The sequence below is a fragment of the Watersipora subatra genome, chromosome 5, assembly GCF_963576615.1.
Source record: "Watersipora subatra chromosome 5, tzWatSuba1.1, whole genome shotgun sequence".
In the NCBI taxonomy this organism is placed as follows: domain Eukaryota; kingdom Metazoa; phylum Bryozoa; class Gymnolaemata; order Cheilostomatida; family Watersiporidae; genus Watersipora; species Watersipora subatra.
In genome coordinates this window covers 61442010-61469527 of record NC_088712.1, presented here as the reverse complement: position 1 = coordinate 61469527, position 27518 = coordinate 61442010, and the positions used below count along the sequence as shown (strand labels likewise).

Sequence of the window (27518 nt, the reverse complement as noted above, 5' to 3'; positions counted from 1 at the left end):
ATACTATGTTTTTCTTGTTTGTAGACACATTAGTACTATAGAGCTAAAATTATAGCCTGGTCACATAATTTTCAAAGTGAGAGTTGTGTTCACTCAATGAAGTACAAGTACAACTCGCTGCTCCGAAAGTAACGAAAAATGCTGATATGTACTGAACTCAATATCCTGTCGGAACAGAAGTTGCGGCAACATGGCTGCCAGCTGTACAAACTTGTTTGACACATCATTTGAAAGTCACTTTTATTGGGTGGTAAGTTCTACCAAACATGCACACCTCTCTTGTCAACATGTAAATACATGAGCACGTTCAAATGGCTGTGCAGTTTACTCAAACACAGCAGAGTTTACCAATCGGTTGTGAGTGCTAGCAGATCTTTAGGAGAGTTGGCGTTGAAAGCACACCATGTTATTAGAAGACAGTAGAAAATTGGACAACAGTAAGATAACAGAAGAAAGGTATTTTGAATAAATCCTACCGGCTATTTCATTTGTTCTGTTACGTTTCTCCCTAAATGCTAGTCAGCCATATTGCTGTCATAAAGGCGAATGCTGAGATACCAATACAAACATCTGTATCATTGCTTCCTATTTCTATGCATGCTACAATTGAAATGGAGTTTCTGGATAACTAAACAAATTGATGTCATCCTTGTAAATCTCAGCGAGAAGAGAAATGGTCTCATCTGGGAGAGCCGAATAGAACTCGGAGTAATTATTACTAAAGACGCCTTTGGCTGGAGGCTGGTATTTGGGGTGATGTTTAAACTTTAACTGGTCAAAAATGAATGGTTCAGCTACTTCCATATCCTCTAGTCTCACTGGAAAAGAATGAAAACATAATTTAGTCTCAAACTCTGACAAATCATTTATTCTTGAGAGTAGTTCAAGCAGTGAAATTTTAGATACATTATGTGGATTCCACTTCGCGGAGGATTTGATCTCAGAGCCTTCAGAACTGCTGATACAGAAACTAATCTTTAAGCTATATCTTCTTCCAGTGCTGCAACCTAATTTGGCAAATACTTATCAAAACTTTGCTTCTTTTCTTTATTTATGGTTTTTACATTATTTTTTATTAATTTTAATCGAAATTTTTTATAATCAAATATCATTATTAAATTTAATTTGAAACATTGTCGAACTCTACGGACGAGTGTCGAGTTTATTACGCGAGTTCATCACAGAAGCTCATTACAGTATTTGTTTTGGTATCATCATAGACATTTTTTCCTTCCAATTCCACAAAAATCATGATTTGCATTTTCCCTCCGCTTAGCCAGACAAAGAACATTGTTTACCCTCGCGCTTCAAGGATGTATTTAATTCCGGTACCTCATTGTTATGTTTGTACTCGTATCGCTGTATTTAAAATTTTGATAGATAGCTTCTACAGAAACAATAATCTTTTTATACACACACTTCTATGTACTCATTGTTATTATTAATTTAACATATTCATGATTTTTATTTTGTTTTCTCAATTTGTATTAATCGTACTAGTATCAAATATTTTTGTTAAAATCTTTCTAGTTAAACAGACTTTATCTAGCCATTACTTGCTTATTATTTTACATTTAAACACCTTTAGTTTTTTTTAATTCTTGCATAAATTTTTTTTGAACTGCACAAAACAAATTTCTTATGATAAGAAGTTTTAAAAGATATCTATTTTTAAAAAACATTTGTGTATAAAAACCAAAATCTTTAGATATTACAACTTGTATAAAGTTTCTGTAGTTGGTATGCCAACTGGAAAGCTCTCTACCCTAAAAATGTGTAATGCATCAATTATCTGCCTCCTGGTAGTGCGTAAATTATAAGAGAGTACATGTAGGTGTCAGCCAGCTCACACACACACTGGCCAAATATGAAAATAACTAAATATACAAACAAACTAGGTGAATGCCCAGCGTTGCCCGTGTTATAAAACTTTTTGCACAGAAGATTTACTTTTAATCAACATATACAACACTTACCATTCTAACTTTTTAATGAAGGTGTTTGTTTATTTGTCTGTACTGAGTTTATTTCTGTGTACTGAGTTTATTCCTGTGTACTGAGTTTATTCCTGTGTACTGTGTTTATTTCTGTGTACTGTGTTTATTTCTGTGTACTGAGTTTATTTCTGTGTACGGAGTTTATTTCTGTGTACTGTGTTTATTTCTGAGTACTGTGTTTATTTCTGTGTACTGTGTTTATTTCTGTGTACTGTGTTTATTTCTGTGTACTGAGTTTATTTCTGTGTACTGAGTTTATTTCTGTGTACTGTGTTTATTTCTGTGTACTGTGTTTATTTCTGTGTACTGTGTTTATTTCTGTGTACTGTGTTTATTTCTGTGTACTGTGTTTATTTCTGTGTACTGAGTTTATTTCTGTGTACTGTGTTTATTTCTGTGTACTGTGTTTATTTCTGTGTACTGAGTTTATTTCTGTGTACTGTGTTTATTTCTGTGTACTGTGTTTATTTCTGTGTACTGAGTTTATTTCTGTGTACTGTGTTTATTTCTGTGTACTGTGTTTATTTTTGTGTACTGAGTTTATTTCTGTGTACTGTGTTTATTTCTGTGTACTGTGTTTATTTCTGTGTACTGAGTTTATTTCGGTGTACTGTGTTTATTTCTGTGTACTGTGTTTATTTCTTTGTACTGAGTTTATTTCTGTGTACTGTGTTTATTTCTGTGTACTGTGTTTATTTCTGTGTACTGAGTTTATTTCTGTGTACTGTGTTTATTTCTGTGTACTGTGTTTATTTCTGTGTACTGAGTTTATTTCTGTGTACTGTGTTTATTTCTGTGTACTGTGTTTATTTCTGTGTACTGTGTTTATTTCTGTGTACTGAGTTTATTTCTGTGTTGTGTTTATTTCTGTGTACTGTGTTTATTTCTGTGTACTGAGTTTAATTCTGTGTACTGTGTTTATTTCTGTGTACTGTGTTTATTTCTGTGTACTGAGTTTATTTCTGTGTACTGTGTTTATTTCTGTGTACTGTGTTGATTTCTGTGTAATGAGTTTATTTCTGTGTACTGTGTTTATTTCTGTGTACTGTGTTTATTTCTGTGTACTGAGTTTATTTCTGTGTACTGTGTTTATTTCTGTGTACTGTGTTTATTTCTGTGTACTGTGTTTATTTCTGTGTACTGAGTTTATTCCTGTGTAATTTATACTGTACCAGCTGCAGTGTCTTCTAAAACTCTATACTGATTACAATACGATGGGTGCTCATGTAAGTTTAAGCATTTTCCTTCTGGCCAGCTGCAGTTCTTGAATAATGCTAACTAAAACATTTAGCATGAAGCCATGTGTAGTGAGTATGTTCACAATTTACTTTACAGTACAGTTAATCGGACAGCGTAGTGTATTGGATAAAAACCTGTCTGCAGAGCTAGAGGTTTCAAGTTCAATCACAGTGTTGAGTGGATTTTATACTGCTAGATTTTAACCCATTCAACTGGACACAAAAATGACAAAAATATATATACATGTATATATATATTTTTAGAATGAAAATAATGCTACGTAAAATAAAAATTGATTTTTCGTGCAAACAGCTTTTTATTACTTGTGCAATGCCAAGTATTCAGTAGAATCTATTATATAAAACTCTATGTCTGTCACCTGTCAGGTTATGTCATCTGTCACCTGTCAGGTTATGTCATCTGTCACCTGTCAGGTTATGTCATCTGTCACCTGTCATGTTATGTCATCTGTCACCTGTCAGGTTATGTCATTTGTCATCTGTCGGGTTATGTCATCTGTCACCTGTCAGGTTATGCGATAAACTTTAAGGAATGAAAATGCACTTCTTACTGGATTTAGACTCTAAAAGAGTTTGCTCTTCTTGAGCTCTTCACTCAGTTTGCATTTATGATTAATAGTAACAATTCTTGCATTGAAGTGTCTGTATAACAAAGGTTACTGTTGCAGCAGATTCTATCCATCAAAACTTTGAGTGCGACAATACTGGTACCTCTCAACACTGGTACAAATATAAAAATGAGATATCGGACCGTCTTTGTCTGGTACATTGTCTGACCGAAAGGAGAAAGAATGTAGTTACTATTCCTATTTGAGATGATACAATTTTCCGAGTAAAAAACATTTCCCTTTACCGATTTAGAAATCAAACCTTACGGAAAACTGGAAATAAAAGTGTAACCCACATTTGAAATTGAAACGGCACATTTAAAAATCACAAATAAAAAAAAACGTGATGGTAGCAGAAAATTAGTTTTATACTATTTCAAAAACAAAAAATTCAAAAGGTAATATTAGTTAATAATCAAAAGTATACATTTGGAGTGAATCTTGCACTGTATGTGTACAGTATGCACTATAGGATAAGCGCAACATATTTATAGGATTTGTATAGCTCAGTGGCTCAGCACGAGGATTGGAAGACTGAGGGTGTAATCACTGTGAATTCAGATACAGCAAGCAGCAAGCATTTAATCAAAGATTTTAGTAGCTATAGCTGGACAAAATCATTTATTTTACTAAATTTTCAGGCTCTATTTATAATTGACACAAGCTAGCAGGGACCCTAAAACGTACCTATAATATTGTAGTCCATGTGACAAATCGCACACAAATATGTGAATGGATGTATGTGAGAGTTCCACATCACTTTTCTGTTACTTCTTGCTAGGCACTCGGCAAACATGGCAAAAGTAGGTGGTTTTGGTTCTGAAAATCTTCCTCCTTCAACACAGAGTTGCTGAAATATAAGTTGGTATCGATTAACAAGTGCATTTGGTCATAGAACAAATATTTAAACATGGTTTGGCAGTAGCGAAGCCTGTACATTTTATGAAATTTTTTACAATGCAGACAACTTTATTTTGAAAGAGAGTAATTTCTCGATGAAACATTCAGCAGGATCAGTACCACAGGTTAATCACAAACAAGTTATACTGTTGTGTTTATGAAGCTGACTCTCACCTTAAATATGAACTAGCACAATATTTTAGCAAATTTTATCAGTAAATATATTTTTCTAATATACACAAGAATTTTTAATGTTTGAGATGATTTGACTGCCAGGATGTTTCATTCTTCACAAACACCTCTTACGACTAGCTTAATTTTGATTGGGTTGTCACTTCTATGATCACTAGTATGCATATCACATAAGTTATAACACACAACTACCCATATGGTTACACAACATGATGATCATTTATATAATCACCTTGAGAGACCAGTTTTCTTTAACAATTTTATCTTGATATGCTGAAACAAGCCTAGCCCAAGGGTTTCTAACAATGATGAGTCGGTTGGTGGGGCGGTACACATCCAAGAAGCTAATATAGTCATGCTCTACCTTCTTTTCTTTCGCCAAAGTGCTGAGGCCAATTTCAGTTGCAGCTCTAACAAAGAGATGCAACTGGTTGAGACGCCATTCTGTAGTAACAAACAATAGATAATAATGGCATGAATATATTTTTATATATATATATATATTTGAAAAATTATTGCGAAAAGAGTAAACTTTTAGTATTTGCGTCGCAATACTTTTTTCCCAATAATTTTTCAAATATTTCATACTCCACTAATAATCTTTTAGGTTTTTAGTGTAGAGTTCTCTTTTTATATGCTTTTGCACTTGCTTTTAGTTAATATATATATATATATATATATTTCTAACTATATATAAAGATATATATCTGGTATATATATATAATTAGGGTTCTACTCTATAATAAATAATACAGTAAAGTAATACTAAAATAGCAGTCGAGTAGCGGCCTGAATATTGACAGAAGTCATAGAACTGCCAGTAGCTGAAAGATAAGTACAACTATTTTCCATAACTAGTACGATATACATGTTCATTTATATATATATGTGTATATATATATATATGCGTATATATATATATATATATATATATATATATATATATATATATATATATATATATATATATCTATGAAGTATCTGACAGCACTTTGGATAAATATAATAGATATAATAATTATAAGTACTTATAGCTACTTATAAGTATTGATGATACAAACAGTACCCAGTTCAGACCACTGTAGTATAAATGACGTGCATAGTGCCGCCTCCTCGCATGATCTCGCAGCTCAATGATTTTGTGGAGTGGGAGCAGGATTTAGTCAAGTAGTCTCAGATTTCATAGCTATTTGGTTCACACCAGTCACACGCTTGCATAAACTTGCATTGCATGGAGTAGTACCTCACAAGCCATACAAACGACCTTGGTCCGAACTAGGCATAACAAATAAAAATGCTCATATAACATTATATATATATATATATATATATATATATACCCATATTTCCGAGTTAGGAGTTGAATAAATATATACCAGTTAGGAGGTTGCGGAATATAAGGGATTAGGAGTTAACGCAAATATATATGGGTAAGCCTCCTATATGGTCTAATTTATCTACATTGTAGATATATATATATTTATTCACCTCCTAATTATTATATATTTTTATGGAAATTTTAGGAGAATATGGTATCATACAATATATATTCATCGCCTTATCATACTTTGTATATATGCATACTAGAAAAACTGTCAAAACTTGGAGAATGTCTAGATGGTTGTTGTAAATTACATATGAATTTGAAGGTAAAATAATTCATACCTCAATGAGTAAGCAAAAATAATGATTACCAGTTAACAGATTGCTACAAATTACACATAAATTAGAATGTTACCATTGTAACTTATGTAATAGTTACAATGGAAACATTACATAGCTTGGCATAGCTTACATACCCTTTAGTAAGATGCCGTAACTTATATCATTTAGGAGTTTGCTATAACTTGTTTCTTTTAGAAGCTGCTCTGATTTACATATAATAAAGTATGTTGCTATAACTTATAGATCATTTGAGAAATTGATATAATTTGAATTTCACATAGTTGGTAGCAATTATCTATATATCAGTTAGGAGGCTGCTATGGATTATATATTAATTAGGAGGCAGCTGATATTTATATATCATTTAGGAGGTTGCTATAATTTACATATCATTGCAGAGGCTGCTATGAGTTTCATATAATTTAGGATGATGCTATTACTTATAGATCACCTAAGACCTTGCTATATTTTAAATTTTCCACCGTTGATAGCTTTTATTTCTATATCAGTTAGGAGACTGCTATGAATGACATATTAATTAGGAGGCTGCTGATATTTATATATCATTTAGGAGGTTGCTATAACTTACATATCATTGCGGAGGCTGCTATAAGTTACATATAATTTAGGATGATGCTATCACTTATAGATCACCTAAGACCTTGCTATAATTTGAATTTTCATAGTTTATAGCTATTATTTATATATCAGTTAGGAGGCTGCTATGAATTATATATTAATTAGGAGGCTGCTGATATTTATATATTGCTTAGGAGGTTGCTAGAACTTACATATCATTGCAGAGGCTGCTATGAGTTACATATAACTTAGGATGTTGCTATCACTTATAGATCACCTAAGACCTTGCTATAATTTGAATTTTCCATAGTTGATAGCAATTATTTATATATCAGTTAGTAGGCTGCTATAAATTATATATTAATTAGGAGGCTGCTGCTATTTATATATCATTTAGGAGGTTGCTATAACTTACATATTATTGCAGAGGTTGCTATGGGTTACATAGAATTTAGGATGTTGCTATCACTTATAGATCACCTAAGACCTTGCTATAATTTGAATTTTCCATAGTTGATAGCAGTTATTTATATATCAGTTAGTAGGCTGCTATGAATTATATATTAATTAGGAGGCTGCTGCTATTTATATATCATTTAGGAGGTTGCTATAACTTACATATCATTGCAGAGGCTGGTATGAGTTACATATGATTTAGGATGATGCTGTCACTTATAGATCACCTAAGACCTTGCTATAATTTGAATTTTCCATAGTTGATAGCTATTATTTATATATCAGTTAGGAGGCTGCTATGGATTATATATTAATCAGGAGGCTGCTGATATTTATATATCATTTAGGAGGTTGCTATATCTTACATATCATTGCAGAGGTTGCTATGAGTTACATAGAATTTAGGATGTTGCTATGACTTATAGATCACATAAGAGTTTACTACAATTTGAATTTCATATAGTTGGTAGCTACTATTTATATATCAGTTAGGAGGCTGCAATGAATTATATATTACTTAGAAAGCTGGTGCTATTTGTATATCATTTAAGAGGTTGCTATAATTCACATATCATTGCAGAGGTGCCATGTGTTACACATAATTTGGGATGTTGCTATCACTTATAGATCAACTAAGAGTCTGCTATAATTTGAATTTCATATAGTTGGTAGCTACAGTACTATTTATATATCAGTTAAGAGGCTGCTATGAATTATATATTAATTAGGAGGCTGCTGATATTTATATATCATTTAGGAGGTTGCTATATCTTACATATCATTGCAGAGGTTGCTATGAGTTACATAGAATTTAGGATGTTGCTATGACTTATAGATCACATAAGAGTTTACTACAATTTGAATTTCATATAGTTGGTAGCTACTATTTATATATCAGTTAAGAGGCTGCTATGAATTATATATTAATTAGGAGGCTGCTGCTATTCATATATCAATTAGGAGGTTGCTATAACTTACATATCATTGCAGAGGCTGCTATGGGTTACATATAATTTAGGATGTTGCTATCACTTATAGATCACCTAAGACCTTGCTATAATTTGAATTTTCCATAGTTGATAGATATTATCTATATATCATTTAGTAGGCTGCAATGAATTATATATAAATTAGGAGGCTGCTGCTATTTTTACATCATTTAGGAGGTTGCGATAACTTACATATCATTGCAGAGGTTGCTATGAGTTACATAGAATTCAGGATGCTGCTATGACTTATAGATCACATAAGAGTTTACTATAATTTGAATTTCATATAGTTGGTAGCTACAGTACTATTTATATATCAGTTAAGAGGCTGCTATTAATTATATATTAATTAGGAGGCTGCTGCTATTCATATATCAATTAGGAGGTTGCTATAACTTACATATCATTGCAGAGGCTGCTATGGGTTACATATAATTTAGGATGCTGCTATCACTTATAGATCGCCTGAGAGTTTGCTATAATTTGAATTTCATATAGTTGGTAGCTACAGTACTATTTATATATCAGTTAGGAGGCTGCTATGAATTATATATTAACTAGGTGGCTGCTGCTATTTGTATATCATTTAGGAGGTTGCTATAACTTACATATCATTGCAGTGGTTGCTATGGGTTACATAGAATTTAGGATGTTGCTATGACTTATAGATCACAAAAGAGTTTACTATAATTTGAATTTTATATAGTTGGTAGCTACTATTTATATATCAGTTAGGAGGCTGCAATGAATTATATAGTAATTAGGAAGCTGCTGTTATTTATATATCATTTAGGAGGTTGCTATAACTTACATATCAATGCAGAGGTACCATGGCTTACATATAATTTGGGATGTTGCTATCACTTATAGATCAACTAAGAGTCTGCTATAATCTGTACAATAAAACAACAATCTGTATAAAACAAAAATAATTGTTGTTAGAACCTACATATTGTATAGTATGTTAAACTTTAACGTAGGAATCAATAAATTTGTATTTAAAACAACAACAGCCACCATGCTTGATACTAAAAAATTCAACTAGTCAAGTACCATAGAATGGTCGTTGCTTAGTCACCAAACGGAGTAAATTTATTCAGACGTCAAGTTTAATGCGATATTACAAAAGCCTCAACAACAAGAAGACCCTGCTGCCAGTTTAATTTTGCAGCTTCTTGAGTAAGTTGTGGGCTCGGGCATAAGTCATCATTATAATTTTCAAACACCAATTTCTTTTAACAGTATACAGCTCTGGCATTTTTGCTAGTTTGCCTCAATCTTCCGATCATGGCTTTTTGAACTCTCAATTTTCTTTTAGGCTGCATAACTTTCTGCTCACTAATATAAACGAATAATGTAACTCAATATTTGTAAATATGGTCTATGTTATAGTTTCTTATTCAGTCACATATCGCTGCTGCACTGCATACAAAAACTTAAAAAAAATTAGTTGGTAACAATGCATGGACGCAACTGAGTTACTGTGATTGCTAAAATGAAACACACACATTTTTGCTTGCTGTGCATATTATCTACAGTAATAATATGAATTACTTGCACAACATACTTAGTTACTCAATCTAACATACAATAACAGCAATGTCTTTCTATTCATCTTAAGCCACTCTTAGAACGTTAAGTAAAAACATTTCCCCACTCGGGAATGGAGTGTCAGGTTGCAAAACCTGCGCAATACCACAGCACCATAAATTGGGTAGATTCCAAACAAGCCCATTGTGCCTATGTAGAACCCAGGGAAAAACTTAATGTCACATAGAGAGCCAATCAAAATACAATAACATTCTATCTTGAGGGCATTTTCGCTTTTCAAAACTTCTTTCTTACTGCAATTTATTGTTAGCAATGATCAGTCCGGCTGGACCCAGCACAGTACCAAATTTTTTCTAACTTTAGATCTCTTGACTTTGGGTGGTTTTATTGATCAATAGTAATACTGAGTGCTATTATTCACATTTTACCAGTAATAATAATGCCCTGAAATGTCAAGAAATTGATAGAACATTCTACTCAGACACATTCACTCAAATTTGGAAAATGACCCAAAAAGATATATTTCTCATTGTGTAGTGAATTTCTGATTGTTTTTAGTCAAGCACAGCGTTCTAAGTAATTTTTTGGGCTTGTCGGTTTGACAGTAAGTTGTCAGTAGACTGGCTGCTGCGGCATATTTCCTTATATTTAGTTTTTCTTTAAAAGAATTATTATAATTTATCTTAGAGCTTGTTTCTTGAATAATACATCATAGTGTACAGTGCAGTACAACAGATAATATCTATTGCCGGTATTGTATTATCTATCATAGTCATTGTTTTATGCACATTTTCTGTACATAAAATAATAGCTAAGACTGCTTGATACAAAATAACTATACAAGTGCATTACTGCGGAGTTGGTCTCTTTTAGTCTTCAAAAAGAGCACATTTATTGACAAATACAACGCAATGATAATAAGAAGGTTCAACAACATAAAAAATTCAGCTGGCATTTTTTCTCGCAGCCTTCTTTAGCAAGTTGTTGGCTCGAGCCCGAATCACTGTAACACTTCTGTTAGGCAGCGTTGAGTGTTTAGCATCTAACACTGATCTTGTTGGCAGTTTGCCTGATTTTTCAGTCCAGTACTTGTCAAATTCTGCTATTTCCTCTGCACTTTACCGTTTTCTGCTGACTGAAATAGTAAATAATGTGAATTATCATTTATAAAAATCTGATAAGCTATGGCTTTGATGAATCACATATCATTGCTCAGCTCCATTCAAAAGTTAAATAAGCTGGTTTACGTGCTGCAAGTCAAAAAAGAATTGATGGTTTCTAAGATACAAGTGAACAATAAGGACATTAATGCTCGTTAGTGTCATTTCTCATTTAGTAATATAATACTTAACCAATGTATTGTTATTCAAAACACACATATACTGTAGAAGGTTCTTTGATGACCACTTCTATATACTACTTTAGTAGCTAATTATGAAACTAAATGGTGTGCCACTTGCATGCATGCGATAGAGCAGTTTGGATTTCTATTTGCTTCAAATTATTAGAGAAATGATCAGGATTAACATTTATTGAGCAGTCTCAATGGCCAGTGTTCAGAACGATTGCTGCTAAGCTTAGTGTGACCTGACTGGGTAGCTATTTATTGAGTCATTAATTAGGCTAATACTTGACCTATGGGGTCAAGCAATGTGGTTAAACACCATTGTTCAGGTGTTCATTGAAACCACTAATGCCTAGATTGCTCTAGATACCTAAATGCCTCTGACTAGGAGAGCTATGTTTTGTAACCTGACAGCAGCAGAACACAAAGACTAGTGTCAGCATTTATGTAGGCAACGAATTTGACTGAAATACTTGAAAAGCTAGACACCTTTATTTTTTCTACTGCATTTGAGCTACAGCAAAATAATCACGCTTGGTTCCCTAGTACATTGTGTTAGTTTAAAGCCACTTATCATAGCATCACCCACATTTAATCTGATGTCTGAAAATCACTCTTCGGTGTTGATAATCCATGTATGTCACTCTGCACTTATTTAAAATCAATGCATTTTTGATTAGATGCTACTACACAAAGAGAAATATACCCTTGGGTTCTTTTTTAAATTCATGCATTAGTGATTTGCAAATATATGAAAGCAGAGCCTTATTTAAAACTAAAATCTTGTTGCGTCAATATTTGCAAAGTCATGCTTGCTATTTTAACCTTGACCCAAAACTCCAATATTATAACATTCTGAAATACAGCTAAATTGACATAAGGTAGAATCTTAATTTGAAGGGCATGTTCATTCGAGTGCTATTCTAGAAGTGTTGAAAACTAGAGTGTCACCCTTTAATTGGCAACCACATCCAGCTGACTGCGACTTCAACATTCTTTGATCTTTGGATCCGATTTTGGACAGGATGGATAGAAAAATGTTGACAAATTTTTACTAACAATGACTCAGTTACAACAATAGCAATTAATACTTTTGTCAATGCATATTGAAGCGAGTTTTCTAACTTCTAAGCTTTACAGTGTTTTCGTTAAAGCTTTGAAAGCAGCACCGTGGAAATAATTAATAACTCTATCAGGCTGATAATAATTTTATTGTTTACGCGGCCTTGATAGTTCGGCATATATGAAAAAACGGTTTAGCAAATATGATGAAATCTGTTCTACTATTTGAGGCTAAAATTTCTTGCACATGCTACAGCATTAGAATAAGCAGTTAACGATGGCATTTTGCAAGCTCAACGCCCAGTGTATATGTTATCACTGAATCACAGCTTAGTTTGTGTGTTATATAGTTTTTATGTGTTTTTTCAAAAGAAGTAACGTTCACTTGAACGGCGGCGTTCTATCTTTAACCGTCATCTATTATAGTACAGGTCTAGTAGAGGGGCGTTTAAATGAATGGGGATTCAATTAGAGATTACATAATATTTTATTAACCCTTTCACCGCTGCATGCGCATTTAGGCGAAATCAATGGACGACCGGCATATGTGCATGTTGCGAATTTCCTGGCAATTGCGTAGTAACTTAATTTTATTATTTGTTGACAACATAACTAACAGTCTTTAAGACTTTTTATGGTATTGACAGTGTTGTCCAAAAGTTTCCCTGTAAAATTACCCTAAACTCACGAAGCAATTTTAAATTTTTGTTTAGGACTTTTCAACATAAAAAGAAACATTTGTTCTTTCTGATTTTCGAAATATTTAGTGCTATTATAGCTTTCGCAAGTACATCCAGAATTGAAAACAGATAATTACTTATGTTGATAACATTATTGATGATTGTTGATGACTGACGGATTAAGATTTTAGTGATTACACATATAATTAAAGTAGCAGCTCCAATAGTGACTCCAATGGTGGTCAAAGTAATAGTTTTTGTAAAAGTAAGGAACATGGTAGAGCATTGTTTTTTGAGATTCGAAGGGATCGTAGCTTCACATAGCATTAGCAATGCACAAAGTAGGAATGCATTAAGTTTTTTGAATAGTACTATTTTTTAACGTGTTGGAAAAATAAAATCTATAACAAAAAGGTTTTAGATAGAGTTGAAGCTAATAAAGATTGAACATATATTATGAAGCACAATCGACAATTTTTGCCACTATAATTGGAAGGGTTAAAAAATGCAGTGCCATGGCATTCAAACATAGATTTTATAGTAATATTATTTCTTATAAATTTTTTGAAATAAAACTTCTATTAATGTGGCACGCTCTTGTGGAAACTAACCGTTAATCAGCAACATACCCCCTTCAAGAAAGCGTCCAGCTGTGCTTCGTACCATTTTCCATCTGGTGGATATAGTGCTTGGATGCGGTGACCAGGTTTCTACCAAAATAAGCAAAACAATTTTAATAGCCCAAACAGATGTTATGCAGATTAAAAAGTGATGCAAAAGATGCCTGTTGTTTTTAGGTTTTTCAGCAAACCCGTGTCCCTACCTCCCATTACTAAAATTCTATGAAGCTGTAATATTTTATCTCATGCGATATTCTTCTACAAAATTGAAACATAGGTTTTAAAGCTTCAACAATTTAAAGGATTTCATTTACTCCAGTCACTTACTTATGACTCAGCCTCTAGTTTAAATCCGTATCAAATTACGACTAAAATGCATCAACTTGTTAATTACAATGAAAATAATACATTATCATAACTTTATACTGCCCTAAGCAAGCAAAACGCCCTATCTGAAAAGTTTTTCAAAATTCACTTTTTTGTGCTTATATGTAATTTAGGTTGAGATCTAACATGTCTCGAAATTTCATATATCTGAGACCACCAGAAATAGCACTTTTCACAATGTGCAAAACGCCCTATCCACATTTACCACACATAAAGTGGCAATCAAAGCGCTCTATCTGCAGATACAGCGTTTTGATTGGCCTGAACATACACAAAGTTGGACATTATGAGCAGCATTATGTAATCAAAGAGTATATAAACAAAGGGAAGCGAAACTGAAGCATATATATTTGGTTGTTTCAAGGCAGCTCATACAAGCTAGTGCACTTCTAAGTGCTCAATCTTATTGCTATATTTTTTATCATAATATATTTATTATGACAAGACGATATCTAAGTGACAAAAGTCTCGATTTAAAGATCCGACTCATAGATTTGATGAAAAATTTGTTTTAATTACATGTCCATTGGAAGGTTTTGCTTTTTTAAAATACTGACATTATTGCACTCAGTTGTTTGCTTTAAATTATTTTTAATAAAAGCGTTTGATCTTTTTTAAACTACTATTTTACTTATTCCTTTCATTTCATGACATCTGGTTTGAAGGATACCTAGATCTTTGATCATCTCTTAACTTTTGAGCTAAATATGGCTATTACAGGGTTTTAATCCATGTGTTGACTGGATGAGTAATAGGAATTGCAACATATATCATTTTGTTGACTAATTGCGGGTTAATATCAGAATTTAAACTTGTAATCCTTTGATAATCCAGTCATGGCAGATGGTCTTGTGGCAAACTAACAATGAGAAACCAGTCCAATTAAGCAATCAAAAGGCCCTATCTGCAGTGATAGGGCGTTTTGATTGCCTAGTGCCAGCTTAGTAAATTGTCAATTTAAGCAAACAAAATGCCCTAAGTGAAATAAGTCCTTTGATTTTAAAGTTTCACGAAAAAAAAATTCAGTAAAGATTGTTGGATATCTCACCATAACAAATAAAAAAAAACAACTAAAATACTGCTAATACTGATGCCAGGCTTGACCAAAACGCGTTTGTGCTTGTGCTGAACAATTTACAAATATCAAGATACAGCGTTTTGCTTGCTCAGGGCAGTATAGTATAGGCTACTAATAATTCTGCCTGTTTGGTGCTATCAATCAGCTAACACTACTAATCAGAATAAAAAGCATCCATAATTATTTTAATGCTTTTTAAAAAGTTACAAAAGTTAGGAGCATCGACAGAGTCACAGATATTCATCAATTGCTGGCTACTGTGCTATATGTTACCATAACTATTTTAATGTGTGTCGGTTAATCTCACAAAGCTACCCTTGTGTATAATTACAAAGTTATCATTTTATGAAAATTAGTAATAATTTCATTCTTTTAGCATGATAAAGTTGGGGTTTCTTGACCTTTTTAACTTGACAATATTACGATCTTGCAATTAAGGAAGGCAGTAAAATCCAAATCCAAATTAGCTGCGAAAACCTATGCATTGTTATTTGCCGTCGCAATTTGATGACATGAGTAAGTTGCTTAGATATAGTATTTAAAGTGGCTCGCCCTAAAGGTCAAAAATGGCCACTACCGGTCTAACCTTTCGCATTGGTATTGAGGCGAAGTAAAATACTTTTTCATGATGCCTTTTCACCATAATATGGTACAATTAATTCAATGACAAAATTGGCAAAAGTAATATAAAACAATTGTGACAAACAAATATACCAATTGTGACATTAGTCTGTTCTTCTGCTGCTGCAAAACCCTAAATGGCTAGACGCGTGAAAAAAGCAAAATGTTTAGCGGCTACAATCTCGCTAGAAGGTTGAACTTATGTGATAAGTCTTTAGGTTGTGTAGGAATGAGAGGTTGGCTTGTTTCTTACAATCTATTTAATCAATTGACTAGCATGCAAGAAGATAGCAAGCCATGCCACATTAGGAGAATGAGTCACTTTAAGCACAAACCACAATTGCATAAGTACATAGGTCATTTCTGCTAGTGAGAAGACCTTGGAGAATAAGACCACATTATGCAATTCTGTGAAGATTTTATTACTGCAGTTATACTTGTGCTGCAATATTTCTAATAGAGTGAAAAGCAAATGAGCTGCCCAACCACAACCTCCTTCATTATAAAGTTACAAAGAATAGGAATAACAACAATAGCTTTCATTCGGAGGCTGAGGCTATTGAGAAGTAGAAAGTGAATTAGCTAAGCAGGCAATAGTAGAACACACATAATAAGAGCATAGGCATCATGATTGATGTGAATGCAGGCAATGAATTTATGTACAATTTCACTACCAAATATTTTAGTAAAGCTAGACACCTTTGGCTAAAGAGTGCTAGATATAGGTCAAAACAAGCCAGTGACAAATCTCATGTTATGCATCCTTGTTTGGACACTTTACTTCTAAAGTGTTTAATGCATTGGAAGTTTAACATAAAAGTGTGTCAAGAATGCACAAAGAACATTGACAGCAATAACTGCATAGTACTGACAGCAATAACTGAATAGAACATGATGTTTAATTAAAATGTAACATAAAAATAAACGTTTTATTTTGTTTTGGTAAGCTTGCAGCAAAAATGTTTGCTGTGCACATAAAATATTGTTTTGCTCCAAATACTTTACAAACAAGTAATAATAACTTTATTGATGCAAATTGTACTGAAATTATATTTGCTACGAGCACCAATGGAAGTCAAAATAAGTAATACAATTCTTACAGACCTTTTAAAAACAATGGCCTTTGCTGCTACAGAAAAGTGAGTAGACCCATAGGAAGAGAAGTATATGTTCTTATACTGCTAAAACTACCTTTGGTTCAGAAATGAGATTTGAAAAGAGCAATGAATTATTATAAGCATTGACAAAATGTTTGGGATGGATAGGAAACAAAGCTGGGTATTGCACATGCTGGTAATTTAGCTAATGTAAATAGATTTCATACACTACCTAATTGAAAGCATCAATGCAAAATCTAAATACATGTAAATACTTACTAGCCATAGTACAGAGTGACCTTTTAATGTTTGTCAACATAACATCCGTACCGCTTTGAGCATCTTGAAATTATATTAAAGTTGCTTTCATTATGAGCTCCCTTTGACATTTTAAAGTATTAAAATGGCCAAATACAAGTTGCATTTTCAGAGAACTTTTAAATTCAAGTCATATGCCACAAAAAGCTCCTCTGCGTTGTTTGTAGTATATTCTAAAAGTGCTAACACTACATTTGTTTTAAATTTTAAAGTTGACACAAATAATTGAGCAAATTATGTAGCTTATTAGTAAAACTTTTGTTAACATCAGCAAACAAACTGCATACATGCTGCCCGATACCGAAGGCCAAAAATAATAATATATATTGCTATTTATATTTTAACCAATAGTTTTGCAGTTTTGTTATTGTACAGCAATTTGTATAAAACCTACTGTATTTCAGGTTTGAGTAACTAGGAGTTTTAGTAGTGTTCTGGCCCTTCCTATTGCGTGTTTTCAACATTTTGAGGTAATAATTAAAAGCCATGAGTTGAATTGCGCAACTTCAGCAGCATCTTATATATATATATCATTCGCCAAACTCATTGTCTTGAATCATCAAAGTTCACCAAATCATTCAAAAGGAAATACATACACTTGTATCTCTAATTCTTTTATAGCTTTACCCTTTTACTGCCACCCATGTATAAACTAAGCTACCGGCCTACCGCCAGCCAGTTCACCGAAAATTGCCAATTTAGCTTCATGATATGTACATGAAGCATGTATACTATTTTGTTTCAACTTCAAAGTTTATCTATAAACTTTTTGTAATATATTTTATTTTGCTAAAATGTTAACATATAGTGCTATGCAAAAATCAATGTACCTTCACTTTGTGCATTGCTAAAGCTATGTGAAGCTACAATCGCTACGAAGCTAAAACGATGCTCTACAATGTCCCTTACACTTAAAAAAACCATTATTTTCACTATCATCAGAGTCACTGCTGCTAATTTAATTATCTGTGTAATCACAAAAATCTGAATTTGAATTGACTATAGTGTCATCAACATACATGTAAGTAATTATATGTTTCTGACTTGCGCGATACTTAACAAAACTTACACAAAAAATGTCCATTTTTATTTTGGAAATTCTCAAAAAAAAATTTGAAACTGCTTGGTTATCTTAGAATAATCTATTAGAGAAATATTCGAACCACACTGACAATACCATCAAAGTTTTAAAATCATCCGTTATGTTTTTTATGGATAATAAAATTAGGTGACCACGCAATTGTTGGAAAATTCGCAAAAATGTGCATACGGCAGTTGCTGATAGATTTAGCATAAATTCGCATACGGTAGGGTAAGAGTAAAAACCAACAACATATTTGCCAATCTCCTGCCTCTAAACATGATATCTCAAATCTGATAATTACCCTCAGTGTTGACTGAGTAACTAAAAGTGGTAATGAGTAACCATGGAAAACTATTCATTTTATATAATTATGCAATTGCTCAGCAATTGCAACCATGACTCATAAAGACTAAAAAGAGCAATACTAAATCTCTTTGCTATGCTACATTCCTTTGATTGGTTTGCGTTATTTATATTATGTAATCTGCCAATAATAGATGAATAGAACACAAAAGTGGCATAATGGTTTATGTAAGCGTTTAAATAATACAATGCCTGTAAACATTAACAACTTTTCTTACTGAAGCTATGGCTATATCAAATTATTACACTAATTTTTGGCTCGCATGTATAATGTGCTATTTTACAGCAACTTATTGCAATATCGCATACCTTTAATTTGATGTCTGCAAATCAGTCTTTGGTGTGGGCTATCAATGCTTCTCATCCAGCAGTTATATGTAACTAAAGCGTCATTGATTATTTGCAACTATACAAAGAAAAACTACTTTTGGGCATGCTGTTACATTCTTACGCCAGGTATACATTTGCTAGTTACAGTAAAACTTTGTACAGTATATTTTCTGTTGGTGAATTTAAAGTTTTGCTTATCATAGTAACTTTCCCAAAACGTCAAACATTACTACATTTCAAAATACAACCTTACTGATATAATGTTTTATAGTTTTTAATCTATAATTATGTATGTGTTCAAAAATATAAAATTCGGTAGATGAAACCTTGATTATTTTGACATATCTTTTATGCAAACCAACGTGTAATTAGCAACATACCTTTTCTAGAAAAGAACATCCAACTTTGTCTAATACTCCTGCCATCTGATGAATATACTGGCAATAATGCTTACCAAGTTTCTACAGAAAATGAAAAGATAATTCAAATAGCATAAACAGATATACAAACCAAAATGAATGCAAAATACACATTTTAGTTCACTGGTTAGGTTTTTTTGGCAAACTTGAATATCTGCCTCCTACTACTGAAGCTCTATAAAACAGCTAAGCTCTTAATTACTACACAATTACTACACAAGATTCAAACTAAATACTAAAAGTTTCAAAATTCAAAGGCTGCATATACCCACTTACTTGCTTATGCCTATGCATGTACTACTATTACTTACAAAATCATAACTGAAATACGCAAACTCTCACTATTCATGATAACAATAATACAATTACTTTATGATCATGTTATTCTAATAACAGTTTTGACTGTTGGTAGAACCACATTAATAACGTTACTTATCATTATAAAAAACATCAAAAATTATAATAATAATAATAACTGAAAATAGATTAAAGTTGGAGAATTAACTGATTCACTAAAATAACTATTAATTGTCAGCTGGCGTGTCTGTGTTGATGTTACAAAACTGAACATTCGTGTAACAATAATAAAGTCAAAAATTAGGACTTTACAAAAAGTTTTGATTTTTTCCTTTTTGGTAATATAATGCTGACCTTTCTTGACTTTTCTATGCAGAACAATATCAGCAGTTGGATGACATAAACGGATGTAAAAAATATATCAAACGTGTTCTGTGCTACATTCCTTAAAAATTATAATAACTGAAACATACTTTTTTCACGCTAGTCCTATTTCAATATTAAATAAAATTTATACTGCTTTTCTACAACTGTATGTTTCAAGTAAATAAACTGTAAATTGACTAAAATAGCATGAACAACTTACCGAATGTGACTTGCTCCCTTACATGTAGTCATTCTGCTGCTACCAAGCTCTAGTAGACTACATGGGTGAAGAACTAATAGTCCTAACAGCCACAGCAACATTATAACAGCCACATCTCTCTAGCTGTTATATACTGTGGTTATACTTTTGCCACTTTACTTCAATAAATTTAAAAAATCAATTCTTCGACTAAAAAACCATCTCTCAGGTATTGCGTTTGGATGCAAAGTTTCAAAAAAAGATTTATTTTGTGGCTGGATGCAACGGCATCGAAAATATGAATTGTACTGATTATAGACTCATTTAAACTTTTACTACAGCCATGCTTAAACATCAGTTGAAACCATAATGTGCAATTATTGTGAATTTTCACAAAAAAGAGCAGATCAATGAGAAACCTTGCAAAAAAAGGGAGTGCTTAAATGGCAGTCTTGAAAACTATAAAGAGGGTCAGCAAATAAATTGTAATGTATTGTAGTTTGTTAATATACAACTTTATTTCTCAAATCTAATAAAGCTATCATGAATATTAGCAAAACTGACTGTATCCGACATAGCCGCTAATTCTTTGTATTTGCTGATGCTTAGTCATAAACTTATTGCAATATGTTTTTTAAATAGATTGTGCTATTAACTGAAACGATACCAAAACAGTTAAAAGTAAGAATGTTTTAAAATTGATATATGCCTCCTAGTTCCATATATAAGAGCCTCCTAGGGTTTATAATTTATTGATAAAAAATTACACATTTTTGTTGGAGTTGTCTCCTCTTTTCCATATATATGAATATAGATATATAAGGCGATTATGGGAATCATGTTTAAAATACTTCTATAGGGTTGTTAAGCACTATAAACACTGCTAGAATTAGGAGGCTCCCTGGACGCCTCCTAATTTTTCAGAGCCTCCTAACATGGATTAGATATTGATAGAAGCCTCCTAGTTGGGAAATATAGTTCTATATATATATATATATATAAATATTGATACATATACTTAAACACCGAGTTACTATTTCAGCAACCCGTTACAGTATTTCTATTTTGCAGATAGGAACAGTTTATAATATAATTATAATACATATATATCATTATGTTTATTTACATATTATCCACATATTATTATTTTTATCTGACTATAAATTACTGAGCCTTGTCTAAAATAAAGCTTATTCCACATAGTCACAGATTAACACATAAAATCTTACAATAACTTGAGTTGACTGTCTAAATTTTGCATTATATGGATAATGCTAGACAGAAGAAATGGAGTTACACATCTATAGAATGGAAACTCTGATAGATGCCTATTCTTTTGGTGGATTGTTGAGGCCATCTCTATGCTACCATCACAAAAACAAGTCTTTGATACAAAGTTTTCTGACAGGGCTGTAGCTCAGCTGTCAGTAAAAACAGGTCTAACAAAGTTTACATAAATGCCAGATATTAATGGAATCTTTTGGAGCAATGAATGCAGACAAATGCGAAAGAGTGACCGTAGCTTTTTGCTGGTCAACACTGTTGCCTGAGAGTGGATAGAATGTAATTTTGCTGCTTTCAAAAGACCATTCCTACTTAAAACCATGTAAAACTGTTGTAGGGTGAAAAGTACTAGTACTACAAAAAGCTAAGAACTAAGGCTATTTGCTCTCTGATTATGCTGCTTGAACAAATATTTGACCTAAATCAATAGATTATTGATCATATGTTAATAAAGTAGCTTCGGCCTTTTGGCCTTTTACTTGCAACCATAAAAAGTTGCCTAATAGTAGCATAAATGCTTCTTTGGAAACTAATTTGGTATAGCTAGACTTTTTATCCAAAGTACTAGTGACAGCAGTAATAGTAGTAAAATACTATTAGTAGTAACAGTAGTAGAATTATAGAGTAGTAGGGTTAATATATATCAGTAGTAATAGTAGTAGTAGTAATAGTAGCAAACGTATAGCAGTAGCAGCAGCAGTGGTAGTAGTAGTAGTAGTAGTAGTAATGGTAGTAGTAGTAGTAGTAGTAACAGTAGTATATATCAGTAGTAGCAGTAGTAGGAATAGTAATAGTAGTAGTAACAGCAGTAATAGTAGTAGCAGCAGTAGTAGTAGTAGTAGTAGTTGTAGTAGTAGTAGTAGTAGTAGTAGTAGTAGTAGTAGTAGCAATAGTAGTAGTATCAGTAATTGTGGTATTAGTGATGGTAGCAGTAGTAACAGTAGTGCCATATAACTGCTTTTTCTGCATCATTTGTATATTAATAAACGCAGATAGGCATTCAAAGTATTTTCAATACCAATGTAGTTGCCATGTTATGCTGACCTTATGGTTTATACTTTTACTAATAGAGTAATACAAAATAAAAAATATCTTTTTGGATGAAGAAGCTCAAGCAGCAGCGAAAAACTCTTAACAAACACATACAAGCTGGTTTTTATATCGATGTCATGAGAAACATGTTCTGGACGCACCAGTAGTGGTTGTAGTAGCACATGAAGTATCTGGCAGCCCTTTGGATAAATATAATAAATATAATATTTATAAGTACTTATAGCTACTTATAAATGCTGATGGTACAAATAGTACTCAGTTCAGACCACTTTAGTATAAATGACGTGCATAGTGCCGCCTCCTCGCAGGATCGCGCAGCTCAATGATTTTGTGGAGTGGGAGCAGGATTTAGTCACGTATCCTCAGATTTCATAGCTATTTGGTTCACACGGTTGCATAAACTTGAATAGCATGAAGTAGCACCTCACAAGCCATACAAACGACCTTGATCCAAACTAGGCATAACAAATGAAAATGCTCATTATAACGCATAAATAAAATACGATGTAGATATGCTAAGATAATACACAATGATGATTCATAATAATACTGTGACGTCCGCATTTTGCTGTGAACAGTGGCTCACAGAATGGCAGCAGCAATCTTTACTATGATAAGAGCCATATTTAGTTGTCTGCTCCAAGTCATGCTAAAAACATTAGAATAATTAGAATAATAACACTTTGCTGTTTCAAATCCAAGCATGCTACTACTGCCCCACTTTATCATCTTTCCACACCTAAGAATATTTGTGTGTATAGTTATTACACGCGATGATCTCTCACAGTGCATGGGACTGCCTGTGTGTTAGTTCTTGATAATAAAAAACCTAGCCTTGAACTTTTTGTTATTTTTATATTTCCTAACTTTATTCAAGTCTTTGGTCTTCAATGAAATAAAAAAGAAAAACTTTAGTCTAAACTCTCACTATCTTTATAGCTTTGAAAACAGCATTTTTAAAAACTAGAAATTCCACTGTCATACAGCCCACGACCAAAGAGATGGCCAGAGATATTGGCAAAAAAATAAAGGGTACTGATGGTTGAGAAATGCAATATTAGCAATCAAATGGCTCTGCAGTGCAATAGGATAACTGCAATGGTAGCTGTAATGTACTGGGTGTGGGTGTTATTATATACAACAATAAGCAATAATGAATGGAAAATATGTTTATATTTTCCCCCTGCAACAGGAGAAATGCAATATTGGCCAATATTAGAAGTAAAATGCACTGATATTCTTAGAATAATCAATTTTATTAATATAGTAATAATAGAAAACCAATACACAATTTTGTTTACATTTCAAAACGTCATAGGTAGCAATATCGAGAAGTTGTGGTATTTATATAGGTTTTTAGAAAATTTATTTAAAAAGTGTTTGGTCATGACAAACAACAACAATGAAAGGAAAATATTACACGTTTATATCTCTCCCTTGCAATAGGAGAAATGCAATGTTGGCCAATATTATAAGTAAAATGCACTGATATTATTAAAATAACCAATATTGTTAATATAGTAATACAGCAATAATAGAAAACCTATGAGCGTTCATGGGTCTCGAAGATTTCTGCAAACTGCAGCAAAATAAAAGCTGTTATAAAAGTGTTATAAAGCTGTAGGCCTAATTTACTGTAATGTATGTAATTCAACAACAATAAAGAAATATGTTTATTATAACTCTGAAATGCAAAATTAGAAGTAAAATGGCAAGCTACTGTGTACTATACACAGTTTGAAAGTTGGTTGCGTTGATTGTAGAGTGGTTTTGATAAGCGATCTTTAACAGAAAGCGAGTAAGAGCATTCACGCATATAAAACTGTAGCAAAATAAAAAATGTTCTTGTCATGAAGGGGCGTTGTAGTTCGGCCCTAGCTTGTACATAAGGTGTAAAGAATTTCGGCTAACGTTTCAAATAATGAAACCTTCGGTGATTGGACAAAAAACACAGGCTGATAAACTGTGTACCACAATTTCGTACCTGTAAATCGGTCTACTCTTCAAACGGTCTACGTTTATTACAGAAACCTTCGAATAAATTCGAATACAAGTAAAAATGGTCATAGACTGATGAAATGAGCACGGTTTTCTCGTGAAATGCGCACTGCTAAATAGTTCTACAATCGGTCGCACGGCTTTATTGGCGTTTCAATTTTCGGTCTTAACTTTTATTAAACCGAGCTTTTCAAGCTTTTTGTGGCAATTTTCGTTCAAATTAATCTGTCTATTTGTGTATAATCCGATCAGATGGGTAAGTTTTAAAATAATACCGACGGTTTACAAAGACTTGGTAACATATTTAAATAGGTTTAAATGTGTTTTGTATCGTTATTATACTTTAACGACTTTACATTCCAATGCTTAAATTTTTTGATGAAATTTCTTGACGAGGGTTCGTCTCATTGTTGATGAATAATTTTCGTAAGTTGTGTGCACATGCATTTATCATAAAAATTCCCACAATTCCGCTCCGCTCGTGTGTTCGTGGGAAAATTAAAACTTCATACCATTTGATATAGTCTAATTTTGTTAGGTCAGAGTGAATCAATTGAAAACTTAGCATTTCAGCTTTACTTGTCTTTTACAAAGACGAATGTATTGGAAGTTTTAAAAGAAGGAGTAGGTGTAGGACATCTACTTTAACAATAGTGGTCATTATGCTACTCAAAAAGCTATAATATCAGTAGTAGTCTGTTTTATATGTTACTTTTGAGGTTGATGAATGTGCTCAGAATCTTAAGCTTTTGACCATATATTTTAAACTCTCTACCCCATATCTAAAAGTATTGACTTCATACCTTAAACTCTCTACTCCATATCTAAAAGTATTGACCTCATACCTTAAACTCTCTACCTCATACCTTAAACTCTCTACCCCATACCTAAAAGTATTGACTTCATACCTTAAACTCTCTACCTCATACCTTAAACGCTCTACCTCATACCTTAAACTCTCTACCCCATACCTAAAAGTATTGACCTCATACCTTAAACTCTCTACCTCATACCTTAAACTTTTAGATGACTAAAAATTCGAGCCAAATCTGTAGGTTGGCAAAATTACGCAATCATTTTGCCAACTTCCAACTGTCACTTCTGATGGATTAACACTCTTATAGTAAGCCTGGCGTAGTGAAGAAGTAAGGGTTATCTGTGGTGAAGTTAATATATGAATAGACTCAATGATTATACACTTACATTTAAACATAAAGTTTAGATAGTTTGCAGCTTTTTAGAATCCAGCAAATTAACACAACTCTTAACTTAGCCAATCACAATGCTCTGTAACAAATTCTGACTTTTCTATGCAAGCTCTGATCGCAAAAAATATTGATGGATTTTTAAATGTTAAAAATTGAAGTTTGTTTTTAATAGTACTTTATATACTGAAAAGTCTGAATTTAAAAATAAACTAATGTTGTAGAAAATTTGTTGAAAGATCTGTTTAGCTGAAGACAGTATTAATATTAAAGTAGCTAATCACAACGATTCAAACTTCTTGGACTTTTCCAAGAACAAAGTCATCACTTCTGATTCATATACAGGTACTGTGTACAACTTGTTCTTTGTTCAACTTAGTTTTACACACTGTGAAATTGCGCATAACTTATGGCCTGAGGCTAAATTAAATAGTTGCTCAGACTATTATTACTAGCAGCTCATGTAATAAAACCTAATCGCAGTTCGCGCATTTGCTGCTCTTTGGGTTGAACAGTAACTTTAGCATACCCTAGACTATTGCCAAGTTTGACCAAGGCTTTTGTTTAATTTTATGCTAAAACAGCTTTAAACTCTGTTGAAATCTAGCTTTTTTATTTAAATGTATAAAGATAATCTTCTTATATGATATAAAAACAGTTAAAAAATCTTCACAGTTTGAAAATTTTCTGGAGCCAAAAATTTAATAAAGTTTTTTACCAATTTCTCACTAAATGAGGATTTCATTTTCCATGTTTGAGCAACTGATTTGTGTTTGCATTATCAACATGTGCTGTACCTGATGTTAGACATATTAAATATGTTTAATGTTTTGGTCCCGGCACAGTGTGTTTGGACTTTTACAATTCGCTTCATAAAATTGGACTGTTCTTATTAAGCAATGCTCCTGAATGAGAAGTTTTCACAAGATACATACATGCCTATAAATCTCCGTAAATATCACCAATGTACTCAACCACAGTTTAAAAGTCGTGGCCCATTACCAAGTATAGAGAGGTCTATATTATTTAAAGACATATCACCTTGAATGATTATCTTTCATTGTTTCTGAACATGATGTACTTACACATGAACATTTCCTTTCCATGTTCGACCTTCATCTTCCATGATGTACGTCTTCCAAGTGCTGCTTGAGCACTTCGGTGCAGCGCAATAAAACAGCTGATGAGGTGGAGATATCATCCAGACCCAACCAGGTAATCCGAAAGATACTATTTTTTGGTTTGAGAAATTCATTTGTTGAAGTCCATGGGATGAACATGACTGCTTGACTTTTTCAGCCCAATAGTTGCTTGTGTTATAGTATGAGTCACGTTGATTCATTATTTCTAGCGCTTGTCTCGGAGTTTCTACCACAGTCAGTTCAATCGTGTTTGGTTTTTCGTGTAAACTTTTTGGCTGCCGTCTTATAGCCAGTAATTTGAAAAGCAAGAACTGTGATCCTAGTATAACAAAAAAAACTTTGATTGCTGTTTTATTGAGCCCAGCCTCCGCCAT

The 27518-nt window shown here is 32.7% G+C and overlaps 1 protein-coding gene across 1 annotated transcript; it reads right to left on the bottom strand.

The window, feature by feature from the left end:
- Window positions 1–600: 600 nt before the first annotated feature.
- Window positions 601–27518, bottom strand: LOC137397559 (carbohydrate sulfotransferase 10-like). Its single transcript, XM_068083850.1, has 4 exons — window positions 27088–27518; window positions 5189–5366; window positions 4552–4714; window positions 601–818 (listed from the first exon to the last, which is right to left on the bottom strand). The coding sequence occupies exons 1-4, from the start codon at window positions 27516–27518 to the stop codon at window positions 601–603; spliced, it is 990 nt and encodes a 329-aa protein (XP_067939951.1).